We start from the raw sequence: 18,651 nt of genomic DNA on the forward strand, positions 1-18,651 counted from the left end.
TTCTGATAAATCCCTTGTCTTAAGTGCTCAATAAATTGCAAACAGAAGGGGAGAAACTGCACATCCTTGCCTGCATCTCCTCTGTAAACAGGGCAGTATGGTCCCCGTTCACTTTAACTCTGCCCGTTTATAAAATGATTCCAACATTGAGACAAAGTCCTCACAAACTTCAAATTTATATAAACCTAAAATGTTTGTGTGTGTATATATAAAAGTATTATTTAGACACTTCTAGCTCAATAGTGAATGTCTTTTAGGGCATATACGCAACTCTGGGCTGATTCTACGTTCTGTAGTTGTGTGCTGTGACCTAAGAGAGTCCTGCAGTTGTCTGATTCTGATAAAAGCAGCTCATGGTGGAAAAGGCCTGGAGGTGCTGGTCAAGCCTCTTTGTTGTCATGGAAGTCAACACTAATGTACATTCACTACACTTCTAGGTCTCAGATCACGTTCTTGTCCCTGTTTAGGATGATGGAAATGACTGCCTCTCTCCATGAGAGGTGTTTTCTAACCTTTTTAATTATCCGATTATAGACGCTCATTAACAGGCATCAACCGTGGATGTGCAGTGTCCGTGAACAGATCCAAAAGATATGAATGTTTTTATTCCTTGTGTTCTTAAATTGGTTTTTAAGTGACTTATGGTTTATTTTTGTAATCCAGAGTTTGTTTATGATGTTACATGGTTGTAATATTTGACAGTTCAGTTTTCATGGTTTTTTATGATGATGCTCCCTACCTTGCAAACTTTTATATATAAATATAACTTGTCCCTCAGTTCCCAGTAGCCTTGAGCTGATGTCGTCCGGGCCAGGGGCGAGACCTGCTTATAATATAACAGCCAGATAAATTTCCTCAATTGTTCTCACCTCTGAAATATTATTTTCGGTTCCTGTAACTCCCGAACTCCTAAAAGTGTCTGTCTGTGGTTCATTGTCTGACTGGTGCTGAATATACAGTTTTTGATGGGATGTCACCAAGCAGTCTTAATTCTTAATAAGATCGAGCGGACCAGTGGAGGTGTGTGAAGTGGATGCACCTCTCTCCTCCGTTAAGACGTGAGCACCCGAGACCGTCGTTGTGCTCCCTCCGTGCTACCGTTCACACCCAGATGTCGCTGTTGGAAGTCGAGCTGGGTAGTTGTAACGGTATGCGGTGTGCGCTCCCTTTTACGACGCACGGTCAGCTTTTTCTTTTTTTTGCTCGTGCCGAGTGTGACCCGAGCGGCTATTTCCTCCGCTGCTGTTATAAAGTGCCCGTGCGTTTACCACGCGCTCTCTTTCCCCGGCCACCAAACCGTGAGTGTAGAACTCACAGTTCTTCAGTATATTTAAAAAAGAAAAAATATATATAAAAATTACAAAATCCATAAAACCTCAATAAAAAAAGCACCTCTTTAACATTGAACTAAAATCGCAAGTATTTATTTATTTTTGTTTTGTTTTGTTTTTGCTTCAAAAACAACACTAGGCCTCGGTGTTGTGCGACGCGACCAGTCCGGCACGGCCACATCTCTCGTGAAGACGCTCGTGGGTTTTGAAGGCTGCGGCTGCACGCGCTTCCCCTGGCGGCTCGGTCTGACAAGTCGCGTAAAAGTTTCCGCGTGTACGGCGCAGGTCCGCTCCGCTCCGCCGCTCGCAGGACGCCCCGCTGCTCCGTGGCCGTTACGCACAGCCGGACACAGTCGCTGTCGTTGCTGGTAATCCCGCGGACTCCCCCGGACGGCCGACGGCGATCTCCAAATGAACACGGCGAGCGCGGGGAGTTACCCGATGGCTTCTCTGTACGTTGGCGACCTCCACCCCGACATCACGGAGGCGATGCTGTACGAGAAATTCAGCCCGGCCGGACCGGTGCTTTCCATCCGCGTCTGCCGCGACATGATCACGCGGCGCTCGCTGGGCTATGCGTATGTCAACTTCCAGCAGCCCGCGGACGGTAAGAGCTGACAGCCGCAGGGATACACCGGTTCCCGTTAACGTGTGACTTGCCTGTTTGTTTCGTGCGGCTGCTGATCACGAGCTGTCGTGCACGGGGTGTGCACATGTGCGGGCTGCACGTTTTAAATGGGTGCGCTAGGCTAGTGGCCGGCCGCGGGCGCTACAGCGCGAGCCAGCGACGCTCCGCGAGGGCTCGCACTCTCGCGCCGGACATTTCTGCATGTTGCATGGAGCCACACGCGTGCGAGGGTGCGTCCGCCCGCGGTAACGCGTCTGTGCGCATTTCATCCCAAGTGGATGTGATATCGCAGAGGGATTTTGCTCAAAGGCCGCAGATATAAGGAAGGCTTATTTATGCAGCGTTGTAAATAAGCGTCTTGTTAATCTAATCTGAGGTGTGACATTTGTCGTCTAGGTTACAACCTGGTTCTCCAAGGGGAAAGCCTTCACGTGGTCTATATTTTAGAAATGTGTCCCATCAAAACAAGTCCGTTTGCAGGAGCCTGTGTAATGCACACCCAGTGGGTCTGCTAACGTGTGCATGGAAACTAATGATTACTGATGTTGGGCCGACCGTGTGGATTTGAGGGGTAAAGTTGAAACTACGATTAGATACAGGTGCCTAAGCGGCCTTTACCAAGTAGGTTGCCGTTGAGCGTCTACCCAGAGCAAAGGCCATATCGATTAATGAAGAGATGAAAATAATGATCATTAGCATTTGAATTGGGGACGAATGGTGACGTTGTCCCATAAGAGCCCTGCGTGGCAGCTTTGAGACTACAGATTTAGACAGCGCGATGATAAGGAATTAGATGGGAAACTGAACATGCGCTATTTGACCCACATAGTTAAAGTGTCCCGATTCTTCCATATAGCCTGAGCTGAAGAGCAGGTGGGGGGTTTGCTTCAAACTGGAAGTCTGTGTGGATACTTGAAATACACACACACACACACATTATATATATGTATATGTGTATGTGTGTGTGTGTGTGTGTGTGTTTGAATCTGAAATAAATGTTTTAGTCCTGTTTGAAGGATTCGATATCGGGCCACATTTCACAACCTGGCGTGACCCTATCGAGCTATTTAAAGAGCCACCAAGTGAGTTTAAAGCTTTTCTGCCTTTTGCGACAGCTGGCACAGAGACGTGAGCTCCACGCTGACATTTGAACCTGGTAGGGTGTCACTGAGACTGAGTGGACACAGTCTGACTGACCAAGCGCCGCTTCTGTGGTGGGGGCAGGTGCAATAGGACGGGCCTTGTTTTTGACTCTGACTGATTAAAAGTGCGTTAGTCCTGATTAAAGGTGCGTTAGCTAGAAACGCCGCCTCTGGCGGTTACCTTTGTGAACGCCATGCTGGCACAACTTCCGTTCCCGCCCATGAATGCAAAGCCACGCCTCTAAGATCTGCGAGGGGGCGCGGAGCTCAGTCACGGTTCTCATGACTTCACTTTCGAGCAATTAAATAGACTTTATTAATAATACATCGTTATTTAAATATAGGATATAAATGTGGCGTTATGCTAGCTATACATTTTCAGTATTTCTTTGTAATGAGCTCCAGTGAGTTGATCGGTCACTGCCTGTGTTGGCTAGCTAGCATCGTTAGCTAAAGGAAGTTTGACACAGTTGACGAGCATCAGTTAAATGGCTGTATTTCTCTGAAGGAGGTTCAGCCAGAGCACTACGTTACTTAACTTTCTGAGGGATAAAGATTGATCTCGACTCTCTTGAATGGTGTAGCTGAAGTCTGAAACAGTTCAACGTATTATACAGACTGTTTACATTCCTCTCCAGGATTCTGTGCCTAACTTTCATTCCCTGTGCATGCAGTAATTTTCTCCGTTTTGGAAAAGCACGTCCAGCGTCGACTCTTGTGTGAGGACGATTCTTGACATGAGGGGGGTTTTTTAGCACAGTGTGGGGTTTTTTGGGGGACGCCTGTTGATGCAGGGTGCCGGTTGGATTCTGCCACGCTTTCGTAGCCAGACAGACAGAGATGGGGGCTAGAATAATGGAGATGTGAGGAGTGTCTCATAAAGTGACTGACAGGAGATCTGATTCTCTCTGTTCAAGATTGTTCCGGAACAGTTTCTCAGGTGATAAATACATGCTTATACAACTTCTAATATATATATATATATATATATATATATATATACACACACACACACACACACACACACACTTTATTTGAATTAGTAAGATAGGGTGGGAAATTGATTAATGAACTTTTAATTTGCTGGGAAACATATCTGAAACGTTCCAGTTCTCTGAACTGTTGTGATGGGCTGATTACATGCAGTGGAGGTGGGTGTTCGTCCCAGTTAAGATAAGAACACTTTATTGATCCTGACAGAGTTCGACTGTCTCCAGTAAATGAAAACTCAAAATGAGTGATATTTGAAAAATAATGTCCAGTCTGTAAATTTGTGCTTTCTTATTAATTTATTATTATTTATTTATTATGCCATGTAACTTGCCACCCAGAGTGTAAGTTTCGAGTTTTTTTCTCCTCTGAGATCCATCTCCAAGGCCAACAGTCCAATGGTCTTGTAGTTCAAGCTAAAGTCCGTTTTTTTCATCATGACCTGGACAAATAACAGTGGATAAGCGTTCATTGTTTTTTTTGTTGTCTCCATAAAGACATAATGAGTACCACTAATGTCTGCAGTCTGCTTGTCACAAATACAAACACACTAAAATATCATGACCCAATTTCTTGCCCACTATGAAGACTCAAATAATCTGTATTCTGCACCACAGAACAAAACATCCAAAAAGTTTCACTTACAAATCAGATATTTATTATTTGCTGCATCTTTTTAATTAAAAACATATAAAATCATTATTTTATGGCACTCAAATACCTCTTAGACATGTGGACAGAGCCCAGTGATCATAAGGATGAATTGCTTGAATTGTGATCTAGTAATAAATGAGCATATTTTGTCAGATTATATAAAGAAGGGAACAGGTTCAGTTGAGCTGCAGCATGGTGGTTTTCAACTCTGGACCTCAACTCTGTTTTCCAGTCCTGGATTTTGTAAACGTCATACCAGACTCTTACGTAGACTGAACTGCAGTGCCTGGTGTTCCTTTGGTGGGATCTGTGTACCTGTGTCCTATGACGTATATTATCTTATATTGTTGACCAAATCCAGGATGGTGTTGTGGATTTGAAGTCACGAACAGAAGACCCCAGCTCTAGGAAGAGAGCCTCTTTTGCATAGCTGTCTTTTGCATAGCTGTTTCCAAGCCTGGAGAACTACTACCCTGCAGAATTCACACTTGCATTTATGGCCTCTGGCAGACGCCCTTGCCCAGAGCAACTTGCTGAAAGTGCTCTGAAGTGAGTATAATAGATAAGTCAGTGTTCAGAGTACTCTGAAGCCTTGGCTAGAGTGGACAACACGACAGTAAAATAAATGTTTTAAGTGCTTAGTGACCCAATGACAAATTCCAGACCTCTTCTTACACAGTCGAGGCAGTTAATCGAGGTCTCGGGTAGATATTGATCTATAGGAACGGGTTAATCACCACTGCTAATTAGCCCTGGGGATAATTATTATGGTTAATTAGCATGGTTAATTAGCATTTTTAATAAGCAAAGGACAATGGACATGCAGGCCTAAAAGGTAAATATTGTGAGTAGTCATAGCTAGGCATTGATCACTAATTGCAGGCACTTTGTGTTTGTGGGATAACTTAGAATCGATTCAAATCGGTTTTAATTAAAATGGATTTAGACTGTGCATTGAACAACAGACATTGTCCTAAAGCAGCTTTCTAGGAACCTGGTTTAGACCCTAGTGAGGTAACTGAGGACAACACTCCTGTGCATGAGGCCTTAATGCCATATGATACAGTGCAGTTGATTGGTTTTAGCACAGTGGCATATGAAATTACATAACATTCCACAATGTCACTAATGCGTCCGGTATAAACAGACATTCAGCATGCTGCATGCATTAAACACGGTACGTCCATTAAACACGCTACATAAATTCAACACGCTACATAAATTCAACACGCTACATAAATTCAACACGCTACATAAATTCAACACGCTGCATAAATTCAACACAGTGCATGCATTCAACACGGCACATGCATTCAACACGGTACGTTCATTCAACACTGTACATGCTTTCAACACGCTACATACATTCAAAACGGTATATACATTCAACATGCTACATTCATTCAACACGCATGCATTAAACACAGTACGTCCATTCAACACTGTACATGCGTTCAACACGCTACATGCGTTCGACATGCTGCATGCGTTCGACACGCTACGGCACCATGGGCAACACCTGGCTCTTTGCGCTTAGCTTTTCACTTCACACACATCCTATTCACAGTACAGAGGTCAAAAGGTCAGAGCTCCTCAAACTCCTCGACCCCGACTGAAGACTCAGAATGTCAGCATGTTTTTTACGTGCGTGAGAAACAGCTTAGCAACCCAAAGGTGTGTCACGTTTGAAGGGGTGGGGGCATTAGAGGGAATCATGCTTGAGCTTGTGAACACAGACTGCTTAATAAAAGTGAAGTGAAACTGATTATCTCTTAATTCTTTATATAGTCTTCATACTTTGCTTAAATTTAGAGGCACAATGGGTCTCCAGAGTAGCTCTCCCCCTTCGCTCTCCTCAATAAATCTAAATCAGTGAGACTATCATCCAGTAACAGGTCCAAGACTGCCATGTGTCTTGATCTTGGCGTGCACTGGCCGTGCGTGTAAGCAGTTGTCAACCGTAGCGCTGTCCTCGCGAGTCCGCCCTGTGCTCCATCGATGGGTAGGGATCTGGTGGTGTCAGCTCGCAGGACCCTGCATGGCTATATATAGATGTGATGAGCTCCCAGCCTTGCCTGACTCATGGTTAAACTAGTGCAAGTCTCAAACTAATGAAACGGCCCCAGCTGGACACGAGTCTGCCTCTATTACACTCAAGTTTTGTTTTTCCAAAGTTCAGATCAGATTGTATTTTGGCATGTGGACTGGATTCAGTAAAAAGAAAAAAATGTACTGGTGTTTTCTTGGATTGAATTCAGTCCAGAAGTGGACGTGGAAGTTTGGGATTGGTTGAGGCACTTTTCCAGCAACAGTCCCAGACTGTGTGTTACTGGTTTGGTGCAGAGAGTGCCTGTAGTCGGTGGGGTGAGAACTGGGAATATTGCAGTCCCCGTGACCTCTGCTCCTCGTCTGTCTGACCCCTATGTTAAACACAATCACACTCCAAACTGCTGCCTTGTGCTTTAAACAGAGGGTGTGTGTGCGTGTGCACGTTTCCACTAGAGGAGTGATGGGAACAAAAGGTAGCGGGCCTGTGTGTGTGTGTGTGTGTGTGTGTGTGTGTGTGTGTGTGTGTGTGTGTGTGTGTGTGTGTGTCAGTACATGCAGTATGGTGCAGTTGCCCTCCTCTACAGGAGCAGCACAGCAGGTATAGAGAGCTTTGTTAGCTTTGTTAGCCATCCTGCATGCATCTCTAAAGTCATTACTGAGGTCAACGATCAAGAGCTTGAGTCTGGTCCTGTGCCACTGCTCTACAATCAGAGCTCCCATTCAGAGTGAAAAGTGAAACCGCACTGAATACAGACACAACTGTAATTCAATCTCATACCATAACATGAACTGTAGTTCGTCATGCCATAACATGAGCTGTAGTTTCATACCATAGCATGAGCTGTAGTTCACGTCATACCATAACATGAGCTGTAGTTTGTCATACCATAGCATGAGCTGTAGTTCACGTCATACCGTAACATAAGCACCTGAGACTGCATGATGTGCCTGCTCATGCTACACACCTCAAACTCAGTGTACTTCACAGAGCAAGCAGCACCGTCAGAGAAGACACGTCAGATTTGGTGTTGTAGTGTTCTCTTCAGTTTTAAAGAATGTTGCTATTTTTGTTTTAGAAAATAGTTTGGCGTATCGTCCTTGCTGTAGTTTGGCGTCTCGCCCTTGCTGTAGTTTGGCGTCTCGCCCTTGCTGTAGTTGCCTCAGTTCCCTGATGGCTTCTTTGCTTTTTCACTTGTATGTTCAATCTGATAAACCACAATGAATGAAAAAGACAAATTGAACATGGGTCGAGGTGACCTGAGCAAGAGGAGTGATTGTGGAAGAGGTGAGGAAGAGAAATATGATTGCCTGTTTTTTGGTTTCCAGCCGAGAGGGCCCTGGACACCATGAACTTCGACGTGGTGAAGGGAAAACCCATCAGGATAATGTGGTCCCAGAGGGATCCGTCGCTCCGCAAGTCTGGGGTCGGGAACGTCTTCATCAAGAACCTGGACAAGTCCATTGACAACAAGGCCCTCTACGACACCTTCTCCGCCTTCGGAAACATCCTGTCCTGCAAGGTAGGGGCGGACCCTCAGACCGCATGGACACTTGGGAGTGTGTCCACATAAAAAGAGGAAAATGTACTAGGAGGTTTTAGGCTGCCACTGGATTACATCCCTCAGTAGCAGTGTTTCCTGATTCTGGTCCAGGATCTTTGGAGTGCGTGACCAGTAGCTAAAAGCAGCCCTTTAAAACACTGAGGTCCTAGAATTCCCTGATGAGAACCATCAGGTGCACTGGAGCTTAAAGGGAATAAAGGGGTTTCCGGAATTGGGAAACACGGCTGACTGACGATTATAATTTATACTGTGAGCAGGGATGTGGTTCAGGCCTGGAGAACCTTCCACCATTTGGCATTTCCTTCCAGAACTAATCTTACACACAGTCGAGTTATTCAAGACCTCCAGTAACGTTTGTAATATTAGAGCCAGGCATTACAGTTCAGCTCAGATCTGTGGGGGAGGGGTAGATCTCCAGGACTGGACTTGAGCATGGCTGCGTTAGAGTTAAGAAGGAATGCCTTCAGATTAAATGATTGATCTTTGTGTTTGATTATCGTGGTAATGGTGTTCCGGAGGTGAGGAGAGAAAGGCCATCAGTGATGTGTGACTGACTGCAGCTTCTGCTGCATTTCGGAGTCGATGACGTCACTGCCAATATCTGAAGCTGATTGGTCCTCCCTACACAGGTGGTGTGTGATGAGAACGGCTCGAAGGGCTACGCGTTTGTCCACTTCGAGACGCAGGATGCCGCGGACCGTGCCATCGAGAAGATGAATGGGATGCTCCTGAATGATCGCAAGGTGTGAGTGTCTAGACAGAACGGCGGAGAAGCGAGCCGCGTGGTTTAGCGCCGGATGGGTTGTTTTTTTACCGCCGCGCGTTTGCCGTTTACGCCAAACGCGGTGGTAAGAGAGAAAACACCACAGAGCCAAGGGCTCCTGAACTAACCTCTCTGTCCCGCAAGCAGTCATAGGACACAAGGTTGTCTAAATGGAGCAGACAATGAACACACCCAGCACGTAACATAGCAGACAGTGTCCGCACTGTCCGTTCTGCTTGTTAAACCTGTAGCCGGTGTCAGTAGCAGTGACCCCGATCCTTCTGTGACGGAAAATCGTGGAACAGAACTTATCCCTTTATATGTGGAGTTCCACATTACTCCACAGAAAAGTTTGGGAAACGGGGGAACTTATTATTCATTATTTCACCTCTTTCTCCAGAAATAAAATGTTCCAGTACTTAGTTCCAGTACTTAGTTCCAGTTCAGATTAGGTCGGCCTGTCTGGTCAGCTGCGCCCAGTCCGTGTTCCTCGAAAGCCACTTCATGCCTTTAGTTCCACACAGTTCTGATCACGGCGGCCATCAACAGTTAGCTGTGAGCTGAACTAACTGCTCAATTATTTTAAAAAAAATAGATTTTGCTAATAGCTCAACAAGAGGCTCTACATTTCCATTCTGTGATTATAATAGTAGGACAATGGTGAAGACCTTCTTTTCATATTCACAGATCTGATTAATGCTCATATTCACAGATCTGATTAATGCTCATATTCACAGATCTGATAATGCTCATATTTACAGATCTAATAATGCTCATATTTACAGGTCTGATAATGGTCATATTTACAGATCTGATAATTCTCATATTTATAGATCCAATACTCAGATATACAGATCTGATAATATTTATAGATCTGATAATGCTCATAGTTACAGATCTGATAATGCTCATATTTACAGATCTGATAATGCTCATATTTACAGATCTGATAATGCTCATATTCACAGATCTGATAATGGTCATATTTACAGATCTAATAATGCTCATATTTATAGATCTAATACTCAGATATACAGATCTGATAATGTTAATATTTATAGATCTAATAATGCTCATATTTATAGATCTAATAACGCTCATATTTATAGATCTGATAACACTCATATTTATAGACCTGATAATGTTCAGATATACAGATCTAATAATGATCATATTTACAGATCTGATAATGCTCAGATTTACAGTCATTAGTCATACGTTTTTTCCCAATGTCACATTCACATTTCAATGCCCCCTGTGTGTGTGTGTGTGTGTGTGTGTGTGTGTGTGTGTGTGTGTGTGTGTGTGTGTGTGTGCATCACTGCCGTCGCCACACACTCTCAGATCACTCCCGTCTGGACACACTCCTCTTACTAGGACAGAAGCCAGCCAGAGCTGTGCGTGAGACACTTTTACGTGAGACACTTTCACATGAGGCTTTCTAACATCAGTGGCGTCTCTGTACTGTATGTAGGTTTGTGGGGAGGTTCAAGTCCCGGAAGGAGAGAGAGGCAGAGCTGGGTGCCAAAGCCAAAGAATTCACCAACGTCTACATCAAGAACTTTGGAGAGGACATGGATGATGACAGACTGAAAGAGATCTTTGATAAATACGGTACAGCTGGGCGTGGCCTGAGTCAGTTCTTTGATAAATACGGTACAGTTGGGTGTGGCCTGAGTCAGTTCTTTGATAAATACGGTACAGCTGGGCGTGGCCTGAGTCAGTTCTTTGATAAATACGGTACAGTTGGGCGTGGCCTGAGTCAGTTCTTTGATAAATACGGTACAGCTGGGCGTGGCCTGAGTCAGTTCTTTGATAAATACGGTACAGTTGGGCGTGGCCTGAGTCAGTTCTTTGATAAATACGGTACAGTTGGGCGTGGCCTGAGTCAGTTCTTTGATAAATACGGTACAGTTGGGCGTGGCCTGAGTCAGTTCTTTGATAAATTCGGTACAGCTGGGCGTGGCCTGAGTCAGTTCTTTGATAAATACGGTACAGTTGGGCGTGGCCTATGTTTTTTAACTTGAAATTCATTTAAGCCAGACTCGATTTTGCAGTTTACTTCAGAAACCAGAGTAATGACCAGGTATATACATATGCTGATATTAATAGCATCAACCATAAAGTGTTAGAGATCAGAGACATCGGTGGGGCTTTTAAGTATATAACAGTGGACAGGGGTGGGGGTATAGATATATATATATATAGAGAGAGAGAGAGAGAGGCACCAATTATTACTCAACTGTGTAGATTAACTGTTATTAGAGTCCAAGAACTTCCTGGACTATTTGGGCACTCCACAGATTTTGTATTCTTGAGAGTTAGAAAAAAAACAAAAACATTTTTGGGTTTCATGACAGCAGACAAATATTAGAAAACCCAGAAATTTCAGAACATTTTCAGAACATTGTTGTTCAGAACATAAGAGTATATTTTTAAATGTGCATGACTTCAGTGTAACTGATCTGTTGTTCCATACCTGAAGCTGAACGCCATCCTCATCATCACCTGCAGGTAAAACTCTGAGCGTAAAGGTCATGACAGACCCTGCGGGGAAGTCCAGAGGGTTCGGCTTCGTCAGCTACGAGAAGCACGAGGATGCAAACAAGGTGTCATGATCACCGTCAGCCTCCATGTAGAGAGAGAGAACATCCAGACAAAAGAGAGGGAGAGCAGAGGAGAGAGAGAGAGAGAGCAGAGAGAGAGAGAGAGCAGAGAGAGAGAGAGAGAGCAGAGAGAGAGAGAGAGAGAGAGAGAGAGAGACAGGGGGGAAGAGAGAGAGAGAGAGAGGCAGAGAGAGAGGCAGAGAGAGAGAGAGAGAGAGCAGAGGAGAGAGAGAGAGAGCAGAGGAGAGAGAGTGAGGGAGGGAGAGAGAGAGAGCAGACAAAAGAGAGAGAGAGCAGAGGAGAGAGAGAGAGAGAGCAGAGGAGAGAGAGAGAGCAGAGGAGAGAGAGAGAGCAGACAAAAGAGAGAGGCAGAGGAGAGAGAGAGAGAGAGAGAGAGCAGAGAGAGAGCAGAGGAGCGAGAGAGAGAGCAGAGGAGAGAGAGAGAGAGAGCAGAGGAGAGAGAGTGAGGGAGGGAGAGAGAGAGAGCAGACAAAAGAGAGAGAGAGCAGAGGAGAGAGAGAGAGAGAGAGAGCAGAGGAGAGAGAGAGCAGAGGAGAGAGAGAGAGAGAGAGAGAGAGCAGAGGAGAGAGAGAGAGCAGACAAAAGAGAGAGGCAGAGGAGAGAGAGAGAGAGCAGACAAAAGAGAGAGGGAGAGCAGAGGAGAGAGAGAGCAGACAAAAGAGAGAGGGAGAGCAGAGGAGAGAGAGAGCAGACAAAAGAGAGAGGGAGAGCAGAGGAGAGAGAGAGAGCAGACAAAAGAGAGAGGGAGAGCAGAGGAGAGAGAGAGAGCAGACAAAAGAGAGAGGGAGAGCAGAGGAGAGAGAGAGAGCAGACAAAAGAGAGAGAGAGAGCAGACAAAAGAGAGAGAGAGAGCAGACAAAAGAGAGAGAGCAGACAAAAGAGAGAGAGAGCAGACAAAAGAGAGAGAGAGAGAGCAGAGGAGAGAGAGAGAGAGAGAGCAGAGGAGAGAGAGAGAGAGCAGACAAAAGAGAGAGAGAGCAGAGGAGAGAGAGAGAGAGAGAGCAGACAAAAGAGAGAGAGAGAGCAGAGTATAGTTAAGATAAGTATTCCAAGCTGGTGTACACGCAGAGCAAGACATACACACACATACACACACACACACACTGTATGATAGCTAGAATGCTAGATTTCAGAGTCCTGTTAACGTAAGCCATTATGTTTAATTCTCCCATTAGCTAATGCTAATGCTAATCCTACTGTAGCTAACGTTGGGTATCGTATAACTCAAATCGATTGCTTATGACAGCAGATTGTTGAGATGAGACGAGAATTAACAGTTTTTTGAGCCCTGTAGTTTAACTGGTTAAAAGCTTGCTAACATTTCAATTCCCAAATAACATTATTCACATTTTGTCACCAAATCAATCTAATTACACAGACAGTAAACATTGAATATGTTATTAAGAACGACCAATTAAATATATTAAGCTTTGAAAGATTTTCGGGTTTTACCGTTTTCTCTCAGGAAACGTTACAGCCAGCATTGGCACGCACTATTTCACATCACCTACTGACATCTGCCTGTAGAGCGGCAAAAGGCACAAAGAGGTGCCACAGCAGCTAAACTGACGGGGTTGTGCCTGTAGGCACTTTGTCCTCGTGGGCCTCGTGAGCGCAGGCCGATGCCGATTTATTGGCTGGCTGATGTATCGGTCGACCACTAATGCTGGCTATAAGGTAAAACGACTGAAACTAAGGAAGGATATTTGGATACGTGTTTGCATGTATGGATGGATGGATGGATAGATGGATGGATAGATGGATGGATAGATGGATGGATGGATGGATGGATGGATGGATGGGCTGATGAAAGAAAGGATGGTCCTCCATCCTCCAACCTAAGCTGCGCCAATGTGCTCTTGCAGGCGGTGGAGGAGATGAATGGCACAGAGATGAATGGCAAGGCCGTGTTCGTTGGACGCGCTCAGAAGAAGATGGAGCGGCAGGCGGAACTCAAGCGGAAGTTTGAGCAGCTGAAGCAGGAGAGAATCAGCAGGTACCAGGTAACCTCACGCGCCTTCGCCCGCAATCGCCTGCCATCGTCTGGCTTTGTGGCGCGTGTGTTTGCGTAAACGCACTCGTGTGTCCGTGCTGAACTTGCTGATGTGTTTCTGCAGGGTGTGAACTTGTACATTAAGAATCTGGATGACACCATTGATGATGAGAAACTGCGTAAGGAATTCTCTCCGTTTGGCTCCATCACCAGTGCAAAGGTGGGTTAAAGGTCAAATATTAAAGGCCAGTGTTTTATTGCTTTACATAAACAACTTAAACATAAATGAACCATAAACAACAGCTATCAGCCCATCAGAGAAGCAAGGGGAATGAGGCTGGGTGTGGGCGTGGACATGAGTGGGCGTGGACATGAGCTTGAGTGTGGGCGTGGACATGAGTGGGTGTGGGTGTGGGCGTGAGACATAATCCCTGGTTTATCTGACGTAAACCCTCCGCAGAGCAGTAGAGCTGTAAAGTGTGCAGTCTAGACCTGACGTAAACCCTCCGCAGAGCAGTGGAGCTGTAAAGTGTGCAGTCTAGACCTGACGTAAACCCTCCGCACAGCAGTAGAGCTGTAAAGTGTGCAGTCTAGACCTGACGTAAACCCTCCGCACAGCAGTAGAGCTGTAAAGTGTGCAGTCTAGACCTGACGTAAACCCTCCGCAGAGCAGTAGAGCTGTAAAGTGTCCAGTCTATACCTGACATAAACCCTCCGCACAGCAGTAGAGCTGTAAAGTGTGCAGTCTAGACCTGACGTAAACCCTCCGCAGAGCAGTGGAGCTGTAAAGTGTGCAGTCTAGACCTGAAGTAAACATTCCGCACAGCAGTAGAGCTGTAAAGTGTGCAGTCTAGACCTGACGTAAACCCTCCGCAGAGCAGTGGAGCTGTAAAGTGTGCAGTCTAGACCTGAAGTAAACCCTCCGCAGAGCAGTGGAGCTGTAAAGTGTGCAGTCTAGACCTGAAGTAAACCCTCCGCACAGCAGTAGAGCTGTAAAGTGTGCAGTCTAGACCTGACGTAAACCCTCCGCAGAGCAGTAGAGCTGTAAAGTGTGCGGCCAAGACTTGATGTAAATGTAAATGGCGTGTTTGACGTGGCAGGTGATGCTCGAGGAGGGTCGCTCCAAGGGCTTCGGCTTCGTGTGCTTCTCATCGCCGGAGGAGGCCACCAAGGCGGTGACTGAGATGAACGGGCGCATCGTGGGCTCCAAGCCGCTCTACGTGGCCCTGGCGCAGCGCAAGGAGGAGCGCAAGGCTCACCTCACCAACCAGTACATGCAGCGCATCGCTGGCATGCGTGCCATGCCAGCTAACGCCATCATCAACCAGTTCCAACCTGCCAGCGGTTACTTCATGCCAGCCGTGCCGCAGGTGAGCGCCAGGGCCCTGGCTCGTGCCGGCTTATGCCAATGTCATAGCCTGACAGGCGGCTGTGGTTCCTCACAGCCGCGTTACAGCTCGGGGGAGGTATACACCTCTCCAGGTGGTATGCTGTCAGTAGAGTTTCTGCAAAGGCGATCATTTGCTTTACCTTAACCTGACCTTTACCTTAAACATACCACAGACTAAACTGTCTAATATCTGCGCCGGTTGAAATAACGAGCTCTGATTTTCAGATTTTTCACATTTAAATTGAAACTTTTAAAAAGTTGTTCTTCGAGGGCACTTTGCGGTAGCACAAGAGATGGTGATCTGTGCCAATGTCGACCTGTGTGACCATGTGCACCGGTGCCACAGGCTCAGAACAGAACCACGTACTACGCGCCCAGCCAGCTGGCGCAGATGCGGCCAAACCTGCGTTGGCAGCAGCAGGGAGGCAGAGCGCAGGGTGGCTTCCAGGGCATGCCCCCCTCCATGCGTCAGCCCAGCCCACGCACCAACATCCGCCACGTTGGTCCCGGCAGCTCCACGCAAGGACCTCGCGGAATACCAACAGGTGCCCAGAGAGGGGGTGAGCGAACCCTGCCGAGCACGTGCTAACACGGCTAACCACCAACAGAGGCCTGCGTGGCTCAGTTAGCATTAGTGAATTAGCGGTTCACTGATGCAGTCTGCTACTGCACCTCCCACTACAGAGTATAATACACCACCAACCCTTCCACTGATGACATGTTTCTCGGCCAATCACGGATATCCAAGCAGAACGGTTCTGTGTGCTTGGCTGAGGCAGATGCCCAGAAAAGTGCCCACTCCTAACATTGCCTCTGTCTCTCTTGTGTTCTGTTTGTCTGTAGCTGGTACGGGTCAGCTCGGTGGCCGCCCTGGGATGGGCGTGACCACGCCCCGTACCATGCCGCCTTACAAGTATGCCACCTCTGTGCGAAGCAGCCAGCCTCAGCTGGTGCAACCCATGGCCCTACCACAGGTACGGTACTGCCGGGCACACGGCCCAAACGCCCTACCACAGGTACGGTACTGCCGGGCACATGGCCCAAACGCCCTACCACAGGTACGGTACTGCCGGGCACACGGCCCAAACGCTCTACCACAGGTACGGTACTGCCGGGCACACGGCCCAAACGCTCTACCACAGGTACGGTACTGCCGGGCACACGGCCCAAACGCTCTACCACAGGTACGGTACTGCCGGGCACACGGCCCAAACGCTCTACCACAGGTCCAGTGCCACCTGCACACGGCCGGAACACTCAATCATCACTACAATGCACAAGACGCAGACGCAAATCCATAATCTGTTTTTAACTCTGACGTTCCTGGAGATTTTTTGCCTTTTATCTTGCGAAAGACATCTGCAGAATTCATGTCCTGCTCAGTCATGTTTGATTACCATTTGAAGTTTATCGAACTTTTTCCCCACAATAGAAGATGCACATGGATTTCATGGAATGCCTGAGAAATACACCACTGCTCTAATGTAGTGGGTCTGTTTGAAGTGCCTGCAGGTTCACTGGGAGAAGCATTTAAACAGGGAGCTCTGTGATGCTCTGTCAGTTCTCTGTGATGCTGTGTGGATGCTATGAGAACTGATTTAAAGAGAGACCACCCTGAATGCTCTGTAATTCCCTGTGATGCTCTGTCAGTACACTGTCATGCTCTGTGATTCCCTGTGATGGTCTGTCAGTACACTGTCATGCTCTGTAATTCCCTGTGATGCTCTGTCAGTACACTGTCATGCTCTGTGATTCCCTGTGATGGTCTGTCAGTACACTGTCATGCTCTGTAATTCCCTGTGATGCTCTGTCAGTACATTGTCATGCTCTGTGACCAGGTTTGTGCTGCTGTGCTTGTTCTTGCCCAGACGCAGCCTGCCGTGCATGTGCAAGGTCAGGAGCCCCTGACAGCCTCCATGTTGGCCGCTGCCCCGCCCCAGGAGCAGAAGCAGATGCTGGGTGAGTCTTGGGGCCTTCAGTGCATCTACAGCGTATCCGCGTGCCTCAGAGCGACAGTTTGTAATTCTGCCTTTCGGTATTCTTAGTTTGTGCAGCATAAGTTTGACCAGACAGAAATAAAATGCTCCATTAATGACCATCTCTCCTAACGTTCTCTTCTGGCCTTTTTTGCTTCCTCACTCCATCATCGTCCCTCCTCCTCTCTTCATGTCCTCTTCCTCGTTCCGTTCTCTGTCTCTCTCTCATCTCTCTCTCCCTCCCTCCTCCGCTCCGTCTCTCCTAGGCGAGCGTCTCTTCCCTCTGATCCAGGCCATGCACCCGAGCCTAGCAGGAAAGATCACCGGAATGTTGCTTGAGATCGATAACTCTGAACTCCTGCACATGCTGGAATCCCATGAGTCCCTGCGCTCCAAGGTCAGGCTGCTAATGTTCCCTCTTGCCAGTGTCAAAACAACACTATATATATATATGTGTGTGTGTGTGTGTGTGTGTGTGTGTGTGTGTGTGTATATATATATATATGTGTGTGTGTATATATATATATATATATATATATATATATATATATATATATATATATATATATATATATATATATATATATATATATATATATATATATAATTGTGTGTGTGTGTGTGTGTGTGTGTGTGTGTGTGTGTGTGTGTATGTATGTATGGGTGGGTGTGGGTGGGTGTGTAGGTGGAGGAGGCTGTAGCTGTTCTCCAGGCTCACCAGGCGAAGAAAGACGCCACCCAGAAAGTAGGAGTCAATTCTGCCACCGCGGCTGCTACGTCATGACGAGTGACGCTCGCTCGCCAAAGGGTAACGGACTTTCCGCTGGACACACGACTGATCAGATAAATACCACCTACATACTCATACATATCAATAATTTATTATAATGTTAGAGGTGAAGTTTTCCAAGACAACTCGAACAGCCTTTGAAATACTGTATGTAGGTGCTTTAAATAAAATGTCTTGTTATAATTTCTATATTTAAGTTATAACTCCTTTTTCTTGTTTGTGTGGGTTTTCGTAGGCTGAAGTGAAGGCTTGTGAGGAGAACACTTCACTGTCTAGTGCAACCAACCTAAAAAACAGAAAACATCAAAAAAGAGTAAAAATATAATTTAAAAACCTACTTGAACATTAAAGTTTTGTTGCAGGGCTTATATTTTTAACTCTGTAATCATTTTTAAATAAATACTGATAGCCTATTTAAAAATGTATTTAAATGGTGGCGCTTTTCTTTGAGGGAAAACTCTCTGGAACGTGGCCGAGACGGTCCTTTTTGTACGAGGCCATCCAGCTTGGTTCTTTTGCTTTGGTTGAGAGTCGTGTGTTTGCTGGTTTGTTTGGGGTTCTCTCCCACCTTCACAACCCTGAGTGGTGTGGCCGTCTAAATAAAGGGATGACTATTTAAAAAGTATTGTGTGTCCTGTGTTGCTCTGTTTCTGTCGACCGTAACTGAATTTCCAAGGACAACTCTTTTTCTACTTTTTAAGGCAGTGGTAGCTTAATAGTTAAGATACTTGACTAGTAATTGCAAGGTTGCCACTG

General features: G+C 46.2%; 1 protein-coding gene across 2 annotated transcripts; it reads left to right on the plus strand.

The window, feature by feature from the left end:
* Window positions 1-1,275: 1,275 nt before the first annotated feature.
* pabpc4 (poly(A) binding protein, cytoplasmic 4 (inducible form)) lies at window positions 1,276-18,520 on the plus strand. 2 transcript variants are annotated; one of them, XM_035532780.1, is made up of 14 exons: window positions 1,276-1,938; window positions 8,121-8,314; window positions 8,986-9,101; window positions 10,594-10,733; window positions 11,634-11,728; window positions 13,612-13,749; window positions 13,864-13,959; window positions 14,840-15,109; window positions 15,476-15,689; window positions 15,973-16,103; window positions 16,998-17,088; window positions 17,372-17,502; window positions 17,791-17,913; window positions 18,131-18,520. In XM_035532780.1, the coding sequence occupies exons 1-13, from the start codon at window positions 1,743-1,745 to the stop codon at window positions 17,887-17,889; spliced, it is 1,911 nt and encodes a 636-aa protein (XP_035388673.1). In that variant the 5' UTR covers window positions 1,276-1,742; the 3' UTR covers window positions 17,890-17,913; window positions 18,131-18,520. The 2 variants fall into 2 exon arrangements, with proteins under 2 accessions (XP_035388673.1, XP_035388675.1); XM_035532782.1 differs by having other exon boundaries at window positions 15,476-15,674.
* Window positions 18,521-18,651: the final 131 nt, after the last annotated feature.

This window comes from Electrophorus electricus, chromosome 13 (genome assembly GCF_013358815.1).
Source record: "Electrophorus electricus isolate fEleEle1 chromosome 13, fEleEle1.pri, whole genome shotgun sequence".
In the NCBI taxonomy this organism is placed as follows: domain Eukaryota; kingdom Metazoa; phylum Chordata; class Actinopteri; order Gymnotiformes; family Gymnotidae; genus Electrophorus; species Electrophorus electricus.